At 45.4% G+C, this 17,711-nt stretch overlaps 2 protein-coding genes and 1 long non-coding RNA gene across 16 annotated transcripts in view; 1 reads left to right on the forward strand and 2 right to left on the reverse strand.

The window, feature by feature from the left end:
• The window catches only part of ZNF451 (zinc finger protein 451), an 83,477-nt gene extending 81,051 nt beyond the window's left edge, over positions 1 to 2,426 (reverse strand). For all 11 annotated transcript variants that reach the window (XR_014809949.1, XR_014809947.1, XR_014809948.1 and 8 more), the window contains exons 1-2: positions 2,240 to 2,426; positions 1,763 to 1,846 (exon numbers count right to left, since the gene is read on the reverse strand). Coding sequence is in view for 2 of the 11 variants with exons in the window: in XM_001924600.6 (XP_001924635.1) it covers positions 1,763 to 1,846; positions 2,240 to 2,260 (105 nt within the window). In the remaining 9 variants the exon portion in view is untranslated. The remainder of the gene's footprint in view (positions 1 to 1,762; positions 1,847 to 2,239) is intronic.
• A 173-nt stretch (positions 2,427 to 2,599) lies between these two features.
• LOC100522935 (uncharacterized) lies at positions 2,600 to 3,068 on the forward strand. The gene is made up of 2 exons (XR_304390.4): positions 2,600 to 2,649; positions 2,746 to 3,068. It is a non-coding gene; the product is annotated as an uncharacterized LOC100522935 (long non-coding RNA).
• A 3,818-nt stretch (positions 3,069 to 6,886) lies between these two features.
• BEND6 (BEN domain containing 6) overlaps positions 6,887 to 17,711 on the reverse strand; it is a 42,074-nt gene continuing 31,249 nt past the window's right edge. For 3 of the 4 annotated variants that reach the window (XM_005665866.4, XM_001925201.7, XM_084967972.1), the window contains exon 7: positions 6,887 to 8,150. The gene's annotated coding sequence lies outside the window, so the exon portion shown is untranslated. Of the gene's footprint in view, positions 8,151 to 16,444; positions 17,382 to 17,711 lie in introns of those variants that run through there. The other variant, XM_013977762.3, reaches the window with a different exon arrangement.

Here is a 17,711-nt window from a genome sequence, read left to right on the forward strand (position 1 = left end):
ACAATGGGTTAAGGATCTGGCAATGCCACATCTGCAGCATAGGCTGCAACTGTGGCTCAGATCTGAACCCTGGCCCAGGAACTCCAAATGCCGTGGGGCAGCCAAAAAAATCTTATTTCTATTTAAAAAAAAAAAAAATTATGGCCACAGCGGCAGCATGTGGACACAGATGCCACAATGCTAAATCCTTTAACCTACTTCACCAGGCCAGGGATTGAACCCCGTGCCTCCACAGCGACCAGAGCCACTGCAGTCAGATTCTTACGCCACTGTGCCACAGCAGGAGCTCCTAAAATAAAGTTAAACTAAAAGAGAATTCTTAAACTTCAGTCTAATGCAAGCTTATATTAGGTACTCACAAACTACAGTTCTTCATTTCACAGGGTACCAAAAATATATTTTTTAAATCCTATTTTTGTGTATTCCATCTGTGATTATCAAAGTAAACTCCACAGTTCCTAAAAAAATGTCACTCTTACTTGAATTTCCCCAAAATATCAAGGTAAATATTCTCCATTCACAAATATACCAATATTCAAGGGGAACCTGAATATTTGTCCTGAAGGGCCTAACACACTTCAGTTCACAGTGAAGGAAGGGGCAGGATACATTTTTCTACCCTCATCCCCCAAGCCTTAAAGTTTAAAATAAAAAGGACAGAGCACCAAATGTAGAGGTAAAGATGAACAAAGCCAAGAAGTGATTTTGTGAAGGACTCCCAAACAAACCCACAAAAACACAACAATGGATCATCACACTGGCCTGACTTTGTGGTACATAGAGGACATTGCCTAATAATCAGTTTTTCAAAACCGTCCAAACCCAGCAAACACAGGTGCACCTCAGACAGTATATTAAAGAAAGATTATACACCTTTAACAGCAAACCTCAACTAACTACAGTTCATTCAAAACGAGCAGTTTACAGTAGAAAACTGCTTTAGCAAACTAAGACACTAGTTTAAGCAGAGGCTTTGTAAAACAGTTCGGGGTGGAAATTATCCCAAAATCTATCCTAGCACCCCCTTCCGTTTTTGGAACCAATCTTTACAAAGTGTGTTCAGAGAGTCATAGACCCCTGCCTCTGTGCCTAAAGGAAGATTCCTAGGCCCTCCCCTCTCCAAATTGATTCCACAGATCTGGACTGGGGTCCAGGAATCTATAAGTGTCCACTTGCTAATGCTTGAAAGGTACTGTGCTGCTGCTGAAGAGAATAAACACACAGACAGGGACCCTGTGCTCCTGCTGATGCAGGCGTTGCATTGTGAACATCACCTGCTGCTCTGTGCTGTAGCAGGATGATCTCAGAGCCTGGGGGGTCTTCAAGCTATCTGCCTGTGCACTAGGGATACACCCAGGCTCCGAGTCCCAGTTCCTGCAGCCTTTCTTGTTTTCCACTTCCTTCACCATCACCAGGGGTCCTTCTCCCTAACCTGTGTGGCACCTTTTAGAAGCTGCTCTTGTCCCGTTTCTAAACACAGCCTTAGGAAACCAGAACCTGGCACACCTTAAGTATCAAACGGTTCCAAGCGAAGGGGGAGAAGCGTGACTCAGGGTACAACAGGAACTGCAGGCCACAGTCTTTCTGGTGGCTGCTCAGAGACTCTGTGGGTATATTCCCTAATCCTGGGCCATGCCCCAAGGTGTCCAGTCCCCATCAGACAGTCACACGTGCCTTGTGAACGATGCACCGACAGGTGAGGGTTAATCACATCAGGGTTCAGCGTGCTGACTCGGAAAACCCGACCGTCGTGGCTACTTACACTGACAAACTGAATGTCATCTTCATTTTCCTCCGGGGTGGACTCGGACGCCTCAGGCCCAGCTGGAGGGACAGATTCTATCATCTATAAAAAGAAGCCAAGACACGCTGACCGACACAGCCACACACTTGCAAGAGATTTTTCCAAAAGGCACAAACTAGGGAAGGTCTCGAGAGGCCCGGCCGACCCTCCGCATCTCCGTCTCGGCGAGAAAGGGCGCGCTCGCTCCACCGCAGACTGCTGGCCTCGGCACCCACGCCGCGCCCACGGGCGGGGAGCGCCCCCGAGCCGGGCCGGGCCGGGCCGGGTCGGGCGGCCATTGTGGCTGCCAGGCCCTCGCCCCAGGTGTCTCACCCCACGTCCGTCGCCCCCTCGCTCCTCGCCCCAGACTCCCCACCACAGGCACCGCGCCTCTCACTCCAGGCCTGCCGCCCCAGGTCTGCCCGTGCACCGCCCCAGGCCGAGCCCGCTACTCACCTCCGACCCTGGGTCTCCCATCTCCCCAAAGGCCCGCCGGACAAAACCAGCGCCGCTGCCGTCCCCGCCACCTCCCCGCCCGCCGTGACCCGCCCCCACGTGCGCGCCAAGCAGCGGACGTTGCCGAGCCGCCGACGCCGCGGGCGGGAAGCGAGGTAGACCGCTTCCCCAAGAGGAGCGGCCTTCTGGGCCCGCAGCGCCGGGGCCGGCCTCACACAATCCCGTCCGCCCGCCTCCGCCGCGCGGGCCGCTGGGAACTGTAGTTCTGGCTGCACAGAGACTGGCTGTTAGCGGACCGAGAGTAAAAGGGCCGGGGGCGCGGCGCGTGCGCGCCTCGGAGTGACGTCACTGTCGCTCGCCGAGCGGTGGGCGGGCTGGGGACTAGAATGGAAGGAGATTTTGGAGATGAGGTTCGTGTGGCTATGGAAGCGAAGCTCACTGATTTGTTTGAGCCCAGAAAGCAGGTGGTGCGAACTAATTGATCAGTTCTCCTTTTTCTCTTTAAGGTTTGGAAGTATGGGTGCTTGGCTGGATTCTAAGATCAGCACGGATCTGAGGCGGCCTCACGCTGCTCATCTGTTCTCCATCTTTAGTCTCCGCCATTCAGAGCCTGTGTTCATGCACCTGAGGAAGAAACCCGGAACCCAGAGCTCTGGTCTCCATATGGAAAGCTGGCGAGGCCACGGAGTCCTGGCCCAGTAGGACAGGGAACCGAGACATCTCTAACTATCACTGAACCCTACCTTCTAAAGATGTTCTCAGATGGATCCTTAATAAAATAGAAGAGTTCACACGCAAAAATCTATAAAATAGTTCACCCATGTTCAAATATGTGTTCTCATTTTCTTTTCACTTACTGCCTTACCAAAAAGCCTCTCTTGTGGAATTCGGTGTCACAGCGGGTTAAGGATCCAGCATTGTCACTGCTGTGGCTCAGGTTGCTGCTGTGGCACAGGTTCCATCCCTGGCCAGGCATGCCATGGGAACAGGCAGAAAAGAAAAAAAAAAAAATTTTTTTTTTGAAACCTACTAAGATTTATTATAAGAGACATGCCTATCGTTCCCATCAGGCCAGGTTTGTTTGGCTTGGTGTAGCAAATGACAAACTAGGCAAAGCTTAATGGTCTCTCCAGAGATCCAGGTTGGGTGATTTTGTTTGTTTGTTTGCCTTTTAGGGCCCAACCCGCAGCATGTGGAAGTTCCCAGGCTATGGGTGGAATCAGAGCTATAGCTGCCAGCCTAGGCCACAGCAACGCAGGATCCCAGCCTCATCTGCAACCTACACCACCACTCGTGGCAACTCCAGAACTTTAACCCACTGAGGGAGGCCAGGGATTGAACCCCACATCCTCATGGATCCTAGTCGGGTTCATTAACTGCTGAGCCGCAAAGTGAATTCCCAAGATTGGGTGATTTTTAAGGTCAGTCTCTGTGTTAGGGAACTGGTTAAATGTCAAAGAAACAGATTGGTTCAGAGTTCAAAACGGAGACTTTTAACCATGGGAAAAGGTTTTTTGTGTGACAGGAAATTTTTTTTATGCTTCACTTGGACTGTGGATCTATTATTTTGCTTTCAGTTGAGATCTTGAAGGGAACAATTATTGGGTTCGATAACACCTCTAATTCAGTTCTCTTAGACTTGGTTGGAAGCAGCATTACAGTAGATTTCCAGATGTATATCATTGATACCATGCTGATATTCTTCCTTCAACTCATTGTACCAAGTAAGTGCAAGCTCAACCTAACTCCCTGTGCCACAACGGGAACTCCTCGATCAGTAATTATTGAGAAAAGCATTTTGGAATTTCCAGTTATAACTGTGGACATGTCTGTTTCTCCTTATTTCCACAAGTTTTGCTTCGTGTGTCTTCAAGCTCTGCTATTTGGTACTTAGAGCTTTACAATTGTCTCCGTGATGAATTGATCCTTTTATCATTATGGAATTCTTTGTTTTGAAATCTTTCGAGACCTAGGGTCCCCTAATTCAGTCTGTGTAATTTTGAGTGGCCCTTGATTTCAGAGGTCACACACACACACCCCCACACACTCACCCCCCCCCCAAGCACCACAGCCTTCAAATCCCACCAGCATTACATTGCACTTAAGGTGGGGGCTTATCTACTAAACTGATTATCTGAATGCCTGCTTGACCCCACTGTTAGGGCTTCTCTTCTTGGTGTGCCTCACAAAGTGTCTCTCCCTGCCGTTCTTGCCCATCGCCCAGCAGTCAAGGATAGACTGCTCTGACCTGTTATGTGACGCTCGGGATCCTGGTTATGGATAGAGATGGGTTGCCTTCTCTGTTCTGGTTAAGACCATCTCAGAAAAGTGAATCCTTGTGCTCTATTTGTGGGGATGTAGAATTATGCAACCACTATAGAAAACAATGTAAAGATACCTCAAAAAATAAAAAATGGGGGAGTTCCCTGTTGGCTCAATGGGTTAAGGATCCAGCATTGTCACTGCTGTGACTCTGGTGTGGGTTTGATCTCTGGCTTGGGAACTCCTGCATGCTGTCAGCACGGCCAAAAAAAAAAAAATTAAAAATAGAATTACCACGTGATCCAGAAATCCCATTTGTGGGTACATATCTGAAAGAAATGAAAACACTATCTTAAACGTATATCTACATTCCTGTGTTCATTTTAGCATTATTCACAATAGCCAAGACATGGAAACAACTTAAGAATCTATCAAATGGACAAAGAAAATGGGGTGTTTATTTATGTGGTGGAATATTATTCGGCCATGAAAAAGAAGGAAATTATGCCTTTTGTAATGACATGGATGGGCCTTGAGGGCATTATGCTAGTGAAATAAGAAAGAGAAAGAGAAATACTATATGTTCTCACTTATACACAGGATCTGTAAGAGCCAAACTCATGGAGAGTGGAAAGGTGGTGCCAGGGGTTGAGGGAAGGGGAGTGAAACAGAGGTTCTGGTCACAGGGCACAAGCTCCTAGAGTCAGATGAGCACATTCAGGGACAGTGTGGTGACTTTAATTTACAACATTGTATTTTTCATTTGAAGTTGTTTGTTTTTTTCTCTTTTTTGGCCACCCCTCAGCATATGGAGTTCCTGTGCCAGGGATCAGAGCTAAGCTGGACCTATGTCACAATTATGGCAACACAGGAGCCTTAACCCACTGTGCCAGGTGGGGAATCAAACCAGCCTCCCAGCACTCCATAGATGCCACTGATCCTATTGCACCACAGCAGGAACTCCTGTTGTTGTGTTTTGATTTGTTTTGTTTTGTTTTTATCTTTTGTCTTCTTAGGGCTTCACTCATGGCATATGGAGGTTCCCAGGCTAGGGGTCGAATCGGAGCTGTAGCCACTGACCTACACCACAGCTGCAGCAACTCGGGATCCGAGCTATGTCTGCAACCCATGCCACAGCTTACGGCAATGCTGGATCCCTAACTTCTGAGCAAGGCCAGGGATCGAACCTGCATCCTCATCGATGCTAGTCAGTTTCATTAACCACTGAGCCACGACACGAACTCCCCTGTTTGTTTTTTGGACCATGCACTCAAGACACAGCAGTGACACAAGAACAGCAGTGACCCAAGCACAGTGACAATGCAGAATACTTAACCCGCTGAGCTACCAGGGAATTCCTCATTAGTTTTCTTAATTTCTGACACATTTAGAACCACTATATGAGTGGATGCAAACTATTGCTCTTGGAATGGATTTACAATGAGATCCTGCTGTGTAGCATTGAGAACTATGTCTATACACTTATATCGCAACAGAAAAAAGAGAGGGAAAAAAATGTATATATGTAAGTGAAACTTGGTCCCCATGCTGTACAGAGGAAAAAAATAAAATTAAAATAAATAAATAAATAAATAACACCACACACACACACACACACACACACACAAACCTATGACAGAAGTGACACTGCAGAGAAGTGAGAATAAAGATTTTTTTTATAAATGGTAAAAAAAAAAAAAGAACCACTATATGAAGCTGAATTTAAAAGTATACATATATTCTATTATCCATAAAAATATCAACATAATCTCAAAACTTTACCGAAGGACCATAGAAGTTCTAGTTAAATAATAGTTATGTTTTGCAAAGGGAATTTTATTTACATTTGGTAGGCAAAACTTATTATTACAAAGTAGGGTTTTTTTTAAGATAATAGCATATTATCTTAGTGAGATTATCCTTTTGCAATAAAGCCGTGAACTTCCCTGAGCATTGTGTGTATGTCCTAATGGCACGGCTCTTTAGAAGACAAACGAGCCAGAGAAACACAGTCCAATTATAACGGTAGTGCCTCAGTGTGTGGGTAAGGAGCCATCAGCCTAGAAAACGATTTTCTCCCTAGATTTTATGCATTAATGAGAAACAGGAGTTCCTGTCTTGGCTCAGTTGTTAACGAATCCGACTAGGAACGATGAGGTTGCAGGTTCGATCCCTGGCCTCGCTCAGTGGGTTAAGGATCCGGCGTTGCCATGAGCTGTGGTGTAGGTTGCAGATGTGGCTCAGATCCTGCATTGCAGCTAGCTGTGGCGTAGGCCAGCAGCTACAGCTCCGATGAGACCCCCAGCCTGGGAACCTCCATATGCGGCAAGTGCGGCCCCAGAAAAGACAAAAAGACAGAAAAGAAAAGAAACAAGCAAATGCTTCTTATGTTTTCAGTGAGATTTACTTATATTTAAGTAAAAGTAGCAAATGTTAACACAAGCTGTTTCCCGAAGACTATTTATTTTGTACAACCACACTGTTATCAAGCAACTTTTACCGACTGTTCCTGGGACCACAGCACTGGACGTTCTAGCACATGCACCCTCCTCCAGTGTGAGCATGGCCTTGAGCACTGAAGATGCAGGGCCTGGGTTTGCAGAGCTGTCATGTGGGACCCCCTGAGGTCCAAGGAGAGACGTTGATAAAGAATGCTTTGTCTTTCATTCACTTACAAAATGGTATTTGTATGTGTGTGTGATTAGGAAACCCATATGATTTTGTTTTCACTTATTCTCTTCTGGCACAATGAAAACACATCAGTTAAAACTAAGCAGTGTAGCAGCATAACCAACCTGAAAACATTAGATTTTCTAACCTATGTACAAGGTTTCAGATGATATTGATGTTTTATATTACACACATGTATTCCATACTCTTTGGGGCAATAAAAAGAAGCAAGTGAACAAGGAAACATAAAAAAGACTTTTTAAAAAAGCTGATGCGTTATTTTAACAATCACAAAAACTTGGGCTTCTTTTTCAGGAGTGCAGTGAAATAGCTTCATATTAAAATAGAAAGTTCTTGTTGCTCTCATTTATTTTTCGGATTCCTGCTTTATACAATTTTATGTAACAGAACGATCCTGTAATTTTATTGCTAAAACACTATTACTTCGTTAGAACATGGTTATCAGCTTTTAGGCTGATTTTGCTACTCACGTTTTTGAACATTGATTATTTCATTGTTTACTTTCCCAAGCATGTACTTATACTAAAGAGCCAACAAAATGAAAATGGGGAGTCGTTGGTATTAAAAAATGTACAGGGATTGATTAGGACAATGACGAATCTTCTGGGTTAGAGTTTTTGTTGCTACGATAAGAGCTCTGATTATCCTGTTAAGATAGCTGTACAGGGAGGCATTTTGGGGAGGAAAAAATGCATATTTGCAAGAAACCATACTGCATGCTCTTGGGGCTGCTAGAAACCCTCCGGTTGGAAGCATCGCTGGTACTGAGGGTACAGTACACATGCAGGTTTTTGCAGGCCTGTGCTCTGTCAGGACAGCCCAGCGATGACACAGGTATTTCCCAGCCTGTCACTGTGCGTGTCTCTGTGCTCACTGCCTGGGAGGGTACAGTGTCTCCCACAAAGTCCAAGGTGAGATTGACAGCTGAAGGTGCCTTTGTGTCAGGGGCCTGTAATACCTATAAAAAGCAAATTTAAAAAAAAAAAGAGCAAACTTATAACTGAATTCTCATAGCATTTTAACAGTTATGTTATAATAACAATATGAGTTATTCATTTTTGTGTCAACTACAAATTTGTGCTTAAAAATACAAGTTGGTAATAAGAAATGTTACTACTGAGGTGACAAGAATTATTTTATGATCTATTCAGAGAAATTCCAGCATAGATAATAACTGAAATATTTAACACATATTTTTATCTCGAGTGGCTTTTATTTATTTATTTTTAAAATTAAAACCTTTTTTTCTTTTTCTTTTTTTCTTGACTGTACCCTGGGCATGTGGAAGTTCCCGGGCTAGGGACTGAACCTGCACCACAGCAGAGACCTGAGCTGCTGCAGTGACAACACCAGATCCTTAACCTGCTGAGCCACCAAGGAATCCATAAATATTTTAGTCACCATAAGGTTTATATATGGCAACCTATCTATACAAGATTATTTTAATTTGATAATGTCCTAAATTCAAACATAGTCTAATAACCCTGGACTTTTACTTCCTCCCCACCACATGGCATGTTTCTGACAGCATATTTACATATTTTGGTTTTGTGTACCCCTTAGCTACTTATTATGGATATAGATGATTTTCTCCTTTAACTTTCCTACCAGATTTATGGGTATTGAGTAAACTACATTTACTGTATGCTTGCCCTTACCAATGAGATTTTTTTTTCCTTTTGTAATATACATATATTTTTTTGGCCGTGCCCACAGTATGGAGAAGCTCCCAGGCCAGGGCTTGAACACGCACTACAGGAGTAACCCGTGCCACAGCATTGAAGACAACAGATCCTTAACCCTCTGAGCCCCTAGGAAACTGCTTCCTTTTGTAATTTTACAATTCTAGTTGTGGTCTTTCTTTTCCACTTAGAGAAATTCCTTTAACATTTCCTGTAAAAACAGTTTTTTTGTTTTTTTGGTTTTTTTTTGTCTTTTTGTTGTTGTTGTTGCTATTTCTTGGGCCGCTCCCGCAGCATATGGAGGTTCCCAGGCTAGGGGTTGAATCGGAGCTGTAGCCACAGGCCTACACCAGAGCCACAGCAATGTGGGATCCGAGCCGCATCTGCAACCTACACCACAGCTCACGGCAACGCCGGATTGTTAACCCACTGAGCAAGGACAGGGACCGAACCCACAACCTCATGGTTCCTAGTTGGATTCGTTAACCACTGCGCCACGATGGGAACTCCGATGTAAAAACAGTTTAATGGCGCTAAACACTTTTAGATTTTGCTTGTCTGGGAAATTCTTTTTTTTTTTCTTTCTTTCTTTCTTTTTTTTTCGTTTTAGGGCCACGCCCACGGCATTTGGAGGTTCCCAGGCTAGGGGTCTAATTGGAACTACAGCTGCCAGCCTACGCCACAGCCACACAGGATCCAAGCCGCGTCTGCAACCTATACCACAGCTTACAGTAACCCTGGATCCTTAACCCACTGAGAGAGGCCAGGGATCAAACCTGCAATCTCATGGTTCCTAGTTGGATTCGTTTTCACTGTGCCACGATGGGAACTCCAGGGAGATTCTTTATCTCTTCTCAATGCTCAATGATAGCCTTGCTGAGTGAAATTTTCTTGATTTAGGTTTCTCCTTTTCTTACTTCCCACTCTTCTGGCCTGCAACGTTTCTGCTGAAAAGTCAGCTGACAGTGTTAGGGCAGGTCCCTTCTGTACAACTAACTGTTCTTCCCTTGCTGCTTTTAAGATTTAATTTAATTAATTTAATATCTTTAATTTTTGCACTTCAGTTACGATGCATCCTGGTATAGACCTATTTGGGGTCATCTTCTTTGGGATTCTCTGTACTACCTGGACATGAATGTCCATTTCTTTTCCTGGGTTAGGGAAATTTCCAGTTATTGTCCCTTCAAATAAGTTCCCTGCCTCTTTCTCTCTCTCTTCTCCTTCTGGGACCCCAACAATAGGAATGTTAGTACTTTTGATGTAGTCTCAGAAGTATTTTGTCTGTCCTCTTTTTTTTTTTCTTTTCTTGTCTTTTTGCCTTTTCTACGGCCACTCCCTTGGCATATGGAGGTTCCCAGACTAGGAATCTAATCAGACCTGTGGTGACCAGTTGGCCTATGCCAGAGCCACAGCAATGCCAGATCTGAACCCTCAATCTCATGGTTCCTAGTTGGATTCGTTAACCACTGAGCCACGACGGGAACTCCATGTCCTCATTTCTTTTTTTAAATTTTTTTTGGTCTTTTTGTCTTTTTAGGGCTGCACCTGCAGCATATAGAGGTTCCCAGGCTAGGGGTCTAATCAGAGCTATAGTGGCCGGCCTACACCAGGGCAACAACAACACCAGATCTGAGCCAAGTCTTCGACCAACACCACAGCTCATGGCAACACAGATGCTTAACCCACTGAGTGAGGCCAGGGATCGAACCCACAACCTCATGGTTCCTAGTCAGATTCGTTAACCACTGAGCCACAATGGGAACTCCATGTCCTCATTTTTTTTAATTATTTTTTTCCCTTCCTCTTGGGTGATTTCCCCCTCTCTGTCTTTAAGTTTGCTGATCTGTTCTTCTGTATCATCTAACCTACTCTCGACTTCCTTCCAGTGTGTTTTTCATTTCAATTATTGTATCTGCGGCTGTTTGGTTCTTCTTTATATTTTCAGATCCATTGTTGAACTTCTCACTGTGTTCATCCATTCTTCTCCCAAGGTCGCTCAGCATCTTTATGATGACCTTGGACCTTTTCTCAGGCAGATTGCTTATCTTTGTTAGGTGTACATGTAGGTAAGTTGGTTGCACTTCCTGATCTTGGAGAAGTGGCTTGTTGTAGGAGGGGCTCAGCAGCACACTCCCCTCTGGTCTTCAGAGCTATATGCTCTAGAGGTGCCCCCATGTGGGCTGAGGGGGGCTTTCTGTTGTGGTGAGGCTGAGAACTTGGGGGGCACTGGCACACAGGACTGGCCCCTGGTCCAGTTGGCTGCCAGGCCCTGTCTCCTGCAGAAGCTACCGGCTGCTGGTGGATGGGGCTGTGTCCTGATGCAGCTGGCTGCATGGCCTGGGGAGTCCAGGGGCTGGTGCTGGCCCACTACTGAGTGAAGCAGGGTCCTAGAGAGGTTGGCTGCAGGTCTAGTGAGTGAGTCCACTGGTGTGCAGTGCTGGGTCCTGGCATGCTGGCTGTGGGGCCTGGGCCTCCCAGTGCTGATTCTGGCCTGTTAATGGGTGATACCAGCCTACCACTTGGTTGGACCAGGTCCTTCCTCAGCCTGAAGGGTATCAGGACTGGTGGTGACCAGTTGGCAGACAGGTAAGCCTCTGCACTAACAGACTAAAGAGAAGACTCCAAAACAGGGGCTTGGGAGTTCCCCTGTGGCACAACAGGATTGGCTGCATGTCTGGAATGCTGGGACAAAGGTTCAGTCCCCAGCCTGGCACAGTGGTTAAAGATCTGACATTGCCATGGCTGTTGCTTAGGTTGCCACTCCAGCTCTGATCTGATTCCTGGCCCAGGAACTTCATGTGGCACAGGGTGCCCAAAAAGGAAACAAAACAAAACAAAACAGGTGCTTGCAAACACCGGTGTTCTCATGATAGGATGCGTCCTCTCAAATAGCTGTTACTCATGCCTTCCCACCCCCGGGGGGCTGGGGGAGTGGTCCCAGCTGCCTGCTGCCCCTCCAGGAGGGTGTCCAAGGTCAGCAAGCGAGTCTGACCCAGGCTCCTTGAAGATTATTGCCTGCGAGCTAGGACTTGGAGCATGTGAGATTCTGCCCGGGCCCTTTAAGAATGGAGTTTCAGAGTTCCTGTTGTAGCTCAGCAGGTTAAGAATCCAACCAGTATCTATGAGGACGTGGGTTCGATCCCTGGCCTCACTCAGTGGGTTAAAAATCCAGTGTTTCTGCAAGCTGCATTGGCGTTGCTGCCACTGTGGTGTAGGGTAGCAGCTGCAGCTCTGATTCAGCCCTTAGCCTGGGAACTTCCACATGCTGCAAGTGCAGTCTGAAAAAGAAAAAGAAAAAAAAAAAGTGGAGTCTCTGTTTCCTATACCTCATACTGCCCTCCCACCCCGCCAGCACTCCCAAATGCAAGCCCCTGCCTTCAACTCCAGATGTTCTGGGGGATGGTCTTCCTGGTGCAGGGCCCCAGGGCTGGGAAGCCTAGTATGGAGTCTTGGACCCCACACTCCTTGGTGTGAACCTCTGCAATTGTGATGTCCTGCTGTTTATGAGTCGTTCACCCAGGGGTGTGGGCTTGACTATGCTGTGGCTCCACCCTTCCTACCCAGCTTGCCGTGGTTCCTTCTTTATATTTTTAGTGGTAGAAGACCTTTCCTGCCTGTTTACATGCTATTCTCATTGATAGATGCTCTGTAAGCAGTTGCAATCTTGGTGGGCTGCTGGAAGGAGGTGAGCTCAGGGGCTTCCTACCCCATCGTCTTGGCGATCAGGAAATCATTTGGATCAAGATTTCTCAACTTCAGCAGAACTGACCTTGGGGTGGGTAGTTCTTGGTGTGGGAGCTGTCTTATACTTTGTAGGATGTCCCGCAGCCCTGGCTCCCGCCAGCTAGAGGCCAGCAGTATCACCTCGTATGATAACACAAAATGTCCCCAGACATTTTCAAATATCACCTGTTTCACGGGCAGGGCACAAAAATCTCTCCTGCCTGTTCAAGCACTGCTGTATTTGATCATCTTTAAGTTATACGCATATGGCATATGATGGTAGAGATTTAAAAAAATGGGGCAGCTTCAGAAATTTCAGAAGGCTGTTTGGCTGCTTAGTGGGATGTTACAGAGGTGGTATTCTAATATTCTGTAATTTTTACAAATAAAGTTTTCTTTAGCTCTTGTAAGAAAAAAAGCAAAAAATGGAGGAAGGCCAGAAAGATTGGCAACATCAAGTCCTAGGCAAAGAGTGAGCTGCATGCAGGTTGAGGGCCGGTCTGGGAGTGAGAGCAAATAGATGAAATGGAGGGGGATGGAATTAAGCTCTCTCTCGCTTTTTTCTTTTTTTTTTTTGCTTTTTTTAAGGGCCACACCTGCTGCATGTGGAAGTCCCCAGGCTAGTGGTCAAATTGGAGCTACAGCTACTGGCCTAAGCCACAGCCACAGTAACTTGGAATCTGAGCCATGTCTGTGACCTACACTATAGTTCATGGCAATGCCAGATCCTTAACCCACTGAGCAGGGCCAAGGATTGAATCTGAGTCCTCATGGATAAGAGTCGGATTCGTTACTGCTGAGCCATGACGGGGAACTCCTGGGCTCTTATTCTCACAAAAATGAGTCTTAGTTGGGAGGTGATGGTCCTTTCAAATCTGGGCCAGGGGCCACTATGTGCTCAGTCCTGAGTGGAAGGCACGGTCTAGCAGGGCCCTCGAATTCTGAGACATCTATGTGATTTTTGCAGCATCTATTGTCTTGCTTTTTTGCTTTTCTTTTTAAGTTTTGGAAATAAGTTTATTTGTACCTTTTATTTTTTTGTACCTTTTTTTTAAAGTGACATAGTGTTTGTCTTTCTCTGCCTGACTCACTTCACTTAGTATGAAAATCTCTAGGTCCATCCATCCATCTGCAAATGGCATGATTTTGCTCTTTGTTGTGGCTGAGTAATATTCCATTGTATATTTGTACCACTTCTTTTTTTTTGGCTGCGCCCATGGCATATGGAAGTTCCTGGGCTCAGGATCAAACCCATACCACAGCAGGGACCCAAGCTACTGCAGTGACAATGCTAGATCCTTAACCCACTTTGCCACCAGGGGACTCCTGTACCACATCTTCTTTATCCATTCATTTGTCAGTGGATATTTAGATTACTTCCATGTCTTGGCTATTGTGAATAGTGCTGCTATGAACACTGAGGTGCATAGATCTTTTCAAATGATGGTTTTCTCTTTTTAGATGATGCCCAGGAGTGGGATTGTGGGATCACATGGTAGCTTTATTTTTTTTTTTTTAAGGAATATCTTACCTTGCTTATAGTCACGGAAGGACAATTATTTTTCCAAAGGATACTTTTGGGGGCAGGGTGAAGTTTGTCTAAATAGGCAATCACTGTAGGCTCCTGTTCGTCAAATGAGCAAGAAAAGTAAAATATAGCAGTATTCCACCAGAGGGAGCTATATCTAATTCATCAAACAGGCCTGAATTCAGTTTTCTGTGACCCTGTCTTTCCCAGTGTATTTTCTCAGGCTTTTTGAAATAATCTGGGAGTACCCTGGTGGCCTAGGAGTTAAGGACTCAGCGCTGTCACTGCTGTGGCTTGGGTTTGATCCCTGGCCTGGGAAGTTCTGCATGCTGTGGGTGTGGCTGGAAGAGAAAGAAAAGAATTTACAGCATTTAGCTATACTTCAAGTGAAAGGTACCTGCCAATTAAAAAAAAATTTCCAATGCAGTGTTAATCTCTACTTATAACTCAAAATATATGCATTTCTATTCCGAGCATCTTGGCTCGGGAGACACCAGCACAGACTGGGTTCATTACAGAAGACTTCATGCTGTTTTCAGTGTCTGTCAATGCCATGGCCAGGTGATGTAATAGCACCACTACCAGGAAGACAAGCAACACATATAAACACTTTTTACTTTTTTTCAATACTCTGCTGTTATCAAAGATGAGTTTTGTGCCTACCCACAGCAGCCTGAGCTCTGAAAAAGGCTGAAGTTAGGATATCGAAATGCCTTGCTGAGCTCTGAAACACAATAAAGTGCTCCAGGAGACGGCCCTATGACCTGGAATCTGTTTCCACAGCATTTAGACAGCAGCTCAGCTCCCTGACACCAGGACAACTCAGTAGCCTCTCATCAAAATGAAAAGTTCTCAATACTCAATATCCTGTGATAAACCATGATGGAAAGAATATGAAAAAGAATGTGTAGGAGGTTCCCTTGGGGTGCAGGGGGTTAAGGATCTAGCATTGTCATTGCAGCAGCTTGGGTTGATGCTATGGCAAAAGTTCAATTCTTGGCCCGGGAACTTCCATGGGTAGAGGATGTGGCCCAAAAATAAATAAATAAAATAAAGAAATACACAGAAGTCCTGATCTTAAAAAAAAAAAAAAGATATACATATAACTGAATCACTTTGCTGTAGAGTAGAAATTAACACAACATTGTAAATCAACTATACTTCAATAAAATAAATTTTAAAAAACTGACCAAAAAACCCCAAGAAGTTCTAAGGGCTCATTTATGCAGTTACCGCCTCACTGGGAAATTGTGAGATTCACAGCCTACCAACATTTTTAATCCCTTGGGGAGGAGTTCCCATTGTGGCACAGTGGAAACAAATCTGACTAGAAACCATGAGGTTGTGGGTTTGATCACCTGGTCTCGCTCAGTGGGTTAAGGATCTGGTGTTGCTGTGAGCTGTGGTGTAGGTCACAGACAAGGCTTGGATTTGGCGTTGCTGTGCCTGTGGCTTAGGTCGGCAGCTGCAGCTCCCACTCGACCCTTAGCCTGGGAACCTCCATATGCCACGGGTGCAGCCCTAAAAAGATTAAAAAAAAAAAAAATCCCTTGGGGAGAAAAAGGATATGGATAGCTTTATCCTTTATAAATCTTCAAGTCAGTCTAGCAGTGCAGATCAAAGCAAGGTTTTTTTGGTTAGTTTGTTTTGCTCTTTTTAGGGAAGACAGACTATTGCTGTCCCTCAACAGAGTAGCCTTAATTGTCCAGCAACCCAGTAAGGGACCCTCCAGGAGGATGGGGTGGGGGCCAGTTAGTGGGTGGGGGAACCACTGCATTACATGCAGGTCCACATGCACTTGAAACACGGTCAGAAGACAAGTGACATGGCCTCAAGGTGACTTGAGGCAGGGGAGGGGCAGGCAAAGTGGAAGTCAAAGACAGAAGTAAAGAAAACAGAGGGAACAAAATTCCCATTGTGGCTTAGCAGGTTAAGAACCTAACTAGTATCCATGAGGACTCGGCTTTGATCCCTGGCCTCGCTCAGTGGGTTAAGGATCTAGTGTTGCCGTGAGCTGTGGTGTAGGTCGCAGACACAGCTGGGATCCCATGTTGCTGTGGCTGTGGTGTAGGCTAGCAGCTGCAGTTCCGATTTGACCTCTAGCTTAGGAACTTCCATATGCTGAGGGTGTGGCCCTTATTTAAAAATAAAAAGAAAAGAAAAGAAAAGAAAGAAAGAAAGAAAGAAAGAAGGAAGGAAGGAAGGAAGGAAGGAAGGAAGGAAGGAAGGAAGGAAAGAAAGAAAGAAAGAAAGAAAGAAAGAAAGAAAGAAAGAAAGAAAGAAAGAAAGAAAGAAAATGGAAGGAAAACCTTGCCCTCATGTGTTTATCACATACCTCTATTATCAATTAAAATAATGAGTGTAACAATGCCTATTTGCCATATATTTTCCATTAAAATAATGGTGAGGAAGGACTCTGACTTCTAAAGTGAACACAGGAGTTTCCATCATGGCTCAGTGGTTAACGAATCCCACTAGGAACCATGAGGTTGTGGGTTCAATCCCTGGCCTTGCTCAGTGGGTTAAGGATCCAGCATTGCTATGAGCTGTGGTGTAGGTCGCAGACGCAGCTCGGATCCTGAGTTGCTGTGGCTCCGGCGTAGGCCAGCCGCTACAGCTCTGATTAGACCACTAGTCTGGGAACTTCCATATGCCATGGGTGTGGCCCTAGAAAAGGTAAAAAGACAAAAAAAAAAAAAAAGAAAAAGAAAAAGAAAAAAAAGAAAATAGAGATAAAGTGAACACAGAATCCCCGACACCACCCTGCCTAGAGCAGGGCCTGACCACAGAGTGTATTTCCTTCAGAATGCACTGAAACACATAATTCTTCCTTTAATTATAATACAAATATATTGTTAGGAATCCTCATCAAACAAAAACCGTAATAACTGACTTAAAGATTTGTTTGTCTGTTTTTGGCTGTGCCTGCAGCTTTTGGAAATTCCCAGCACAGGGATCAAAGTTGGACCACAGCAGCAACCTGAACCACAGCAGTGACGACGACAGATCCTTAACCTGATGAGCTACCAGGGAACTCTCTAAGGACTTAAAGATACAGAGAAGCAGGGTGAGGTGGCAGAGGGGGCCCTTCAACAGTCCCAGCCAGTCGTCTGTTCTTTGCTTAGTGATGGAAGTGCAGCCCATGATCTCAGCAATTTCCCCAGTGTCTGTAGCCCCTGTTGCGGGAAAACGTCCTAAACTGCCCTGTGTCCCTTCTGTGGCTCCTTCTCACTCCACCCACAAGGTCACATGTGTTCTGTGGAGAAAAGGAAAAATTCCTCCATCAAACACATTTGGAAAACATTACAGACTCTATCCACTTCTTAGGGATTGCTGATGCACTGGGGGGTATTTAAAGGGTATCAAGGGAGTTCCTGCTGTGGCTCAGCAGGTAAGGAACCCAATGTTGTCCCTGTGAGGATGCAGGTTTGATCCCTGGCCTTGATGAGTGGGTTGAGGATCTGGCGTTGCCTAAGCTGTGGTACAGTTTGCAGACGTGGTTCAGATCCGGTGTTGTTGTGGCTGTGGTATAGGCTGGCAGCTACAGCTCCAATTCAGCCCCTAGCCTGGGAATCTCCATATGCCG

This window comes from Sus scrofa, chromosome 7, assembly GCF_054392235.1.
Source record: "Sus scrofa isolate SSC_HxYL_T2T_F1_AM1 chromosome 7, Sscrofa_HxYL_maternal_Yorkshire_Landrace_v2.0, whole genome shotgun sequence".
Classification (NCBI taxonomy): domain Eukaryota; kingdom Metazoa; phylum Chordata; class Mammalia; order Artiodactyla; family Suidae; genus Sus; species Sus scrofa.